Source organism: Ciconia boyciana, chromosome 1 (genome assembly GCF_034638445.1).
Source record: "Ciconia boyciana chromosome 1, ASM3463844v1, whole genome shotgun sequence".
Lineage (NCBI taxonomy): Eukaryota > Metazoa > Chordata > Aves > Ciconiiformes > Ciconiidae > Ciconia > Ciconia boyciana.
The window spans coordinates 94,031,882-94,039,810 of NC_132934.1; the positions used below are offsets into that span (position 1 = coordinate 94,031,882).

The window sequence follows — 7,929 nt, forward strand, 5'->3', positions numbered from 1 at the left end:
TATACATATAATACTCCAACTTGCTCTTAACAGTTCTAAACTTACTGAAATTTATTCAAATAGCTACATGAATTAGTTGTGTAGAAGAGAAATGCAGTCTTATAGGTCAGACTGCATCTTGTGGTGCTATTAAGAAACAAGAACATTCAAAGAAACAGGAAAAATCTACTATTTGAGTTGCATTCATTCAACCGGACTTTTCTATAAGATGGTAAATTTTATCTTCTTTTTTCTTAATGTAAAGGTTAACAACAGAGTATCCGGGACACTATGGAGAAGATATGGACATGATAATGTACACTTATGACCATTACATCCGTGGGGCAACTACAACTTTCTCTGCTGTGGACAGGTTTGCTTTTCATCTGTTTCACTAGAAATTGGGAAAAAAAAAAAGAAAAAAAAAGGTTTTCCTTTTCTATTTCTCCCAAACAGTGCATGGCTACACATCATCTGCTGTGGTACTCAGCATCAGGCTAGTACTTCTGAGGACCAAAGTTCACTGTGCATGTGGCTAATTGTCGAGGGTGGTGTATCAGGAAAAGGGCATCTTCATGCACAAGGGGATCATCTGCCATGTCCGAGTAGTGAAAAATATAGCAATGGTAGGCTTGGCTAAATCTGAACTCCACAAAGCTTAACAGATCTCCAGTATTGTTTCTCACCTACCTCTAGTTAAAGCATCTTTTATCTAACCCAGTAAAAACTCAGCCTGGAACACCCTGTCCTTTCAGGGGATGAGGGACATATTTTGGACCACTTTTCTTTGCAGAGAAGTGGGGAATCTGTCAGCATGCAAAGATAAGACCATACAAACTGCAATCTGAATGCTGTAAGCTGCCCAATCCATTGCAACACAATTCTAACAGATTTGAGGCCACCCCAGGAATTAAGGCAATGCAGTGCACATTGATCCGTTTCCAGAAAGTGAGTTCACTGCTTTTTCTTGATCAGTCCTGGTCATTACTTGACCAGGTCCTATGAGGTCCTATGGCTAGTGAAGTTGTAGTTGGATCTTGATTCTTTCCTCTCGAGATGACCTCTAATACATCAACTGTGAGTTATTTCTTTACTGATGTTTTTCATCAGACACCTCAGCCCAGTATATTAACGTGTTTGTTATCAAACACAGCACAGACAGCGAGGCAAGGTGCGCTGCACTGTCCTATCGTTGCCAAGACTGGCTACAGGAGAAGGGGGGAGAGAAGAGAGAAGGAGGAGTTTAAGCACACCAACATTTCAAGCTGTCTCTAATAACACTCAAAGGAGCCAAGGTGCTTTTGTCACTATGACACACGCAGCTTGCCGGACTTCACTAGGGATCCCCTCAGCCAAAAGATTACCTAAAATAAGAAGACCTTTACAGAAATGATAACACACTGTCAGACTGCTGCAGGACCATAACTGTAATTTTCTGGCTAAAATTCATTAGCCTGTTTATTAACAAATGGCAGCCAAATTATTCCTACAAGGAATACAAAGGAATACAAAATTCCTACAAGGCAAACAAATTATTCCTACAAGCAGAAGCATAACTTTCACAGTTAATTGACTCAAAGGTATCTATCCCTTTGGATAAAGAATTTACAAGGTTGCAAGGGACATCCCTGTTCTGGGATTTTTATCTTAAATATTCCCCAGTGCTATTCTTAATCCTTGTTCCTCACGGCCATGGCAAACAGCAGGGGAGATAATGTAGACAGTGCACTCCCTTGCAGCTGGATTCCAGCCTCCATTGGTTGTGGAGCAGGGTAAAGTCAGGAATCACAAGGACGAGCCTGGAAAACAGAGCCGTTGAGGTAACTGATGCCTCCAAGCAGATTTCTGTCTGTGACTGCTGAAGGCTTAACACAGCCTTCAGAATGGGGTGGCAGTGGGGGGACTGGCCAGGAGTGGAGGCAGCATAACAGGGATGTACATCGGGAGTACAGGTCTTCACAGGTTATGAGACCACAGTACCTGGAAAGGGAAGAAGCCACCAACACCTTTGTCCTACCATTGCTGTGACACCACAGATGAACCTGCAATAGTAGCAGGTGAAAACCATAGAGAAAACATCTGATGAATTGCAATCTACGAAACTTTTCTGTGCCAATGAACTTTCTGGCCCCCAGCTTCCAGAATGACTAAAACCAACTCATGTTGCCTCAGGTAAGAAGTGAAAAAAATTCCTGCTACACCAGTTCATAATTCAGATTCACACAGTAACTCTCCTGAGTGGTATACTCGCAAAAGTCAGCAAAGTTTGTCATCCTAAATGGTTCTTTGCAGCTGGCTGAGGCAGCATAGGAGCAAAAAAATCTATTCCCAGCCCCAGCCTGCCAGCAGCACGCACGCGTGCAGCTTGTCTGTGTAAACATGCTGTATATTTTGAGACCGCTTTTCACTTTCAAGCACATTAAACTTGTGTCCATACTATTTAGCCCATAACAGGCAACGTTCTTGAGCTAACGAGAGGCACAAAAAAAGCCTTTGAAGGTACTTTAGAGTTTAAGCTTTCCTAATCACTTCGAACAGTTAGGTATTTTTAGAATTTTTGAATAAACTTGCAGAAATCATATCCTCCCTTCCTACTCCCTAAAACATTGCATCACTGGGGTCACTGCTGATGCACAGATATTTGAGAGAGAACGTGATGCCCCTGGCAAAAGCTGTAGAAAGTTTAGAAAGGTGGTATCCCCACCTCCTCTTCTGTAACCCCTCTCTGTGAGTTTCCATGCCTGTGTATCAGGAATGAATGAAGGAGCTGCTGTTCATCGTCAGACGTTTTAAGTGCTCATCTGTGGAGAACAGATTTTAGAAGTGATTAATATTCACATTTTTCAGTCTCATTTTAAATGGGTCAAAAGAAGAAAACAATTGTCTATAAAGCAAGACAAAAGCAGCTGGAAAGAATTAGCAGAGGCTTGAAGTATCTCTGGGAGCACATTTGGGAACGTGGTGATAACACTGATGCAGACAGGATAAACCACGGACATAAGTAAGGGAACATTTGCAGGGAAAGGCAGTATCTTTTGTTAGGCAGACTGATACAGTCAAGTTTCAGAGATGGATATGGGGTATGTGAAGCAGGCTGTAAACAACCGAAACTGCCCACATAGACATGCACATTGTAAGCCGTTGGCAAAATAGCTTCCAAAATTTCAAAGAAAAAAAAATTCAAAATAGCTTCAGCCTAAGCTCTGAAACATGCTAAATGATGATGGCATGGCTCCCTCATGGAGCCTTGTTACGGGGCTGTGGTCTGGTTGGATCTGGAGCATTCACAGCCCAACCTGCAGCGAGTAGCTTGGACAGGGCAGTGGGGATTACCAGACATGCTTGGTAGGTGCCACAGCTTGCCCTTCGCTGCACTGTATAAAAATAGCACATGCAGACTGTCATAAGCTCATTTCTTTTACAAAACTGTTCTCTGCTCCATTTAGTTGGGTGATCTGAATAGCCAGTAGTTTCTTAACTGCTCAGACATCATCACTGAAAGATAGATCAACACCCAGATACCCCAGCAGTAAGTGCATTTGAAATGCCTGGACAAGCTGGATATCTACCGAGCACAGCTGAGCTAAATTATAGGGTATTTTAGGTCCCTAATAAGTTTCATATGACCAAAGAAAGAGGATTTTGTCAAACTCAATATGAATAGGAATTCATAGAATTTTTTAACTGAATTGGAAACAGATTATTCAGCAATATTTGGAGATAAAAGGTATTTTCCCAGTAGCATCAAAAATTCAAACTGACAGCACATGACAGCTGGAGAGTAAAAGTGACAATTCAATACTGACTCCCCAAGTGAAGGAAAATGCATGAAATTAGCAATTTGGGGGGGACCTATAAACTCGTGTTAAGGATCTGCAAAGGCAAGTTCATATACATTCTAGAGTATTACACATAGGGCTATACCTGACGGTATCTGCATCCCCACTGGAAAATTTGTAAGGTATCTACAAATTGAAACAGGCTGATAACTATTGAATTAAACACACAGCACCAATGGTACAAAATAATTGCCTGCATCCTGAAAAGTTGGATATATATGCTTAACTTCAAATGCAAGTAATGCAAAAAAAAGATAAATTAAGACATTAAATGCATAAACCTATTGGCCATCAACCATGTGCATATATGCTAAAGTGTCTGCAAGTTCAAGCTTAAATTACAACTTCAGAAAGAATTCTGTTCTAATATTTTAAAGCATGTTACTAATTCAGGTAACTAAAATACATATATTTTAAAGAACTTGACTTTTAACTTTACAATATCCCTTTTCAGAAAAATGACTTGACCTCAGCTTTTGAGCTAAAAGTCTCTCTGATAATGGGTCTTTTTGAGCTAAAAGTCTCTCTGCTAGTTTAGCAGACCTTAATTTTGGCCCATATAATCCTGTTAATCCACATATGAGTCATCTTTTTTTTTTGGTCTCTCTGGGTAGTTCAGTGACCAAAAGAGTAATAACTGTCTTTGAAGAGCATGCACATAGTCCAAATGAGGACTTGCTAAAATAAACCTAAAAATGAATCTTGCATTTCATTAACCTTTGGTAACAGTTTTATGAGGCAACTACAATTTAAAAAATCTAGAAAAGGCCTAAAGAAAACAAAAAATAAACACTATATAACTAAACGCAGACTTACTGATGAGACAGACCCAGTTCCAGATGACACTCAGCATAAACTGGTGAAGTAGCATAGTAAATTTCCAATTAAAAAACCTCAGTTAATGAAAGCTGAAATGAGATGCTTTATACCTACACAGAGCTTAAGAGTCAAAATAACCTTATTCCAGGATAGAGTCACCCAGTCAATGAAACCATATAAGAGCAGTTAGTACCAAAATTTGGGCTCAGGTGTCTCAGCACATCCCTAAGAGGCAGCAGGTTCTGCACCAGTTTCCCCACTGTTTGGTGCTGGCCGCCAGAAAAACAGGACTGTGCAGGGGTCTTGTAAAGCAAGCTCCTATTGAACCACTCCAGCGGCACTACCTGTCCTATGCCTCAGGTTTAGGAGGTAACTATTAGCAGAATCCAAACTTTCAGAACCTCTCAGAGTCCTACCCATTACCAATTTAAATGACAGCTGCCATCCGCAAGGACTGTACTTTAGATCTAAACTCCTGTTAGCCGGTACCAAGCAGCCTAAATTGAACATTTGCTCCATAGGAGGACAGTATTTGATCCTCTGAACTCATGCGTTTTTGTCAAGGGAAAATTTAACACACAATAAGCTAAGGTGGAAATCTGCAGCCTGTTGCAACTATTGGACACTAAATCACTGGCCTCCACTGTCGAATCCTGCTGCTCCAGCCGTGCTTCCTACTAAAAATTGTTGGTAGGTATCGTATCACTCTCCTGAGAGAGAATACAGACATCCAATTACTCACAAACCAGAAAGAGCATAAACTCTCCTTACACTCATAAACGTTACTCTGCCTCACATTGCAGAGATCAAAGATGAGAAGTGAATTTAATTTCTCTCATTATTGATTCCTTCACATCTTTAATAAAGGACACTAGCTAGAAGACGTAGTAGTGGAAAGAAAAACAAAAAAAAGAGTGAATTTTGCTGTGTGGATAACTCCGCACTTAGAAATGGCTTGAAAATCACCCACATATTTTACTTGGTACACATTCCTGAGCAATATGTCACATGACAATAACTTTTGACAGAACCATCCTTTTCCTCTTGGTCACTGATTTAAAGTCAATTTAGGATTGATCACCATCAAGAGTCATTGTCTTCTGAAGGATACTCAGAGACCTAATTATTCAGAGAGCTGATTTTCTTACCTTGTAAGGGAGTGTGAAGGAATTACAACTATCAGACATATTTAATCTCCTTCCAGCCCATAAAAACACAAAGCACTCAGAGGAAAGTCAGCTAATGGCAGACAGATGTTTTTGTTGCCACAATATCTGGTGTAAAGTTATTCTTACTTGTATAGTCTTATCCTCTGCAGTTCTGGCTCACTAATATCTCTCTCTTATCTCTCTTCCATGCAGGGATCGTCAGTGGAAATTCATTGTCTGCAGGATGACAGAATATGACTGCCCATTTCAAAATGTTTAAAAAGATCGAGTGTACCCAACTTGGAAAGCTTGGGGATGGACAGGGTGGGATGAGGATCAGTGATTACAGGAGAAGGCAATTAGGCTCACAAAAAAAGTACCAAGGCTCATCAGCAGTCTGCTGAAGATACAGTTCTTTCCCTCTGGAGCTATTAAATAAATTGCCAGCCCACGTGCTTGCAACAGTGATTTTGGAGGATTCCTTCAAGCTGCACTGGCAGTTGTATCCCCCAACTAAAATTGCTTATGACATACACGTTTATGATACACAAGTCTATGGCATATGCAGTTACCTTTTTTATACATACATATAGTCATTCTGAACACATACAACTTTCTTTCACATAGCAACTTTGTATAAATTGCTTCCCAGCAGAGTCACTCCAAATGAGGTGGAAACATACTATAAGCTTTCCAACATCCACTAGACGTTCCTGTCTCTACTTTGTACTCGGAACCAATCCAGTGATCCCCACCAGCTTCTCAGCCTTTAGTAGCTGACAGCGGCATCAGGAGGTCTCTGACATACTGCATCTGGCGTTACTTGTTACAGCCCTCAGCATAACTTCATTGCAACAAAGGTCTGCCTGCACAGGGGAATTCCAGGTATTTACAGCACTGGAAGACATCAATACCTGATAAAAATCAGATAGATTCATCAATAAAAACAGAAGCCTAACCCAGCTTTACTGAGAGTCTCTTTTATATTGTCTTAAAAGTCCCTAATGACATAACTAGCCAGGAGCTCTACTCTGGGCAAATCCAGGAGTAGGTCAGGCCACTTGCACTCTCAGTAAATACGTATACTGCACTTGTCAAGAGTCTACTTTTCAGGTGGATTGGGTTTCCACCATGGGTGCTTGTACAACATCCATCTGCCCTTGGTAATATATTCTTGGCTTAGAATAGACAAATAAAGCTAATGACTTGGGTGACCTCAGTTCCTCCAGCTTGCAGATCTCATTCCCTGTAAAGGATAAGCTGACCATGTTTCAAGACTGCACAGCACTTGTGCAGCTGTAATTCAGCAAGAAAGACTATTGATCTTTTCCAGGAAGATCTGAGGTAGGATTTTTGCTCTTGAACAAGCCAGAATTTAGGGCTCAGTTTCTTAGCTGATGAAGTCAATGGTAAACTTAGCAGTGGCTTTGGCAGTGCTGGCTCAAGGGCCACGATAACCCCACGTACCAATTTAAGGTTGTAAAGCTTCACAGGAAACAGTGGTGTCAGCCAGTCAGTTTCCATGTTCCAAGCATTTTTAACATATTTACTAGCATAGCCTCAAGTGTGAGCATTAAAACTACACTTGTCCAATAAAAGAATAATAGGTTTTGCATTGCTGTAGCCTTGTTCTTTCTTGATTTTACTTACACTAGCTTATTAATTTGCACACAACCCTCTGTCATTCTCAGAGACCATGATGGTGATTAGGGAGTTTCTGTGAGAGCCAGTTGCTGAGACATGTAAGTAACAGTAGGAAAGAGAAATCAAGAGGCCTAGGGAAGCTGGAGAAGCTTGTTAGCTGACACTGGTAGACAGGCAAAGGAAGTCAAGATTGCTTCAAACAAGAGAGCCCCAGAGGAGAAGGCACTCACACCAGGGAGTTGATGGAAAAGGCCAGGCACTATAATTAGGCACAGAAGGATCATCTCTGGGAACACCTGCTGTAGATGGACACCCATCTCCTATACAACTTTATCTTGACTACTTAGGCTCCTCTCAATTCTGTGTGCACACCACAGGCTCATGAAGGCCTCTGAGGGGACAGTGCAAGATCAACTTAAGCTGATTTAGACCCACAGCGGCATGGAAAGGAGCAGTTCTGCTCTCTTGTCCACTGGAGCTGCAGTGTCATATTGTCCCAT

At 41.2% G+C, this 7,929-nt stretch overlaps 1 protein-coding gene across 1 annotated transcript in view; it reads left to right on the plus strand.

The window, feature by feature from the left end:
* The window catches only part of DPT (dermatopontin), a 28,516-nt gene extending 21,118 nt beyond the window's left edge, over positions 1 to 7,398 (plus strand). The window contains exons 3-4 of the mRNA XM_072851364.1: positions 245 to 352; positions 5,999 to 7,398. Coding sequence (XP_072707465.1) covers positions 245 to 352; positions 5,999 to 6,065 — 175 coding nt within the window. The 3' untranslated portion in view covers positions 6,066 to 7,398. The remainder of the gene's footprint in view (positions 1 to 244; positions 353 to 5,998) is intronic.
* Positions 7,399 to 7,929: the final 531 nt, after the last annotated feature.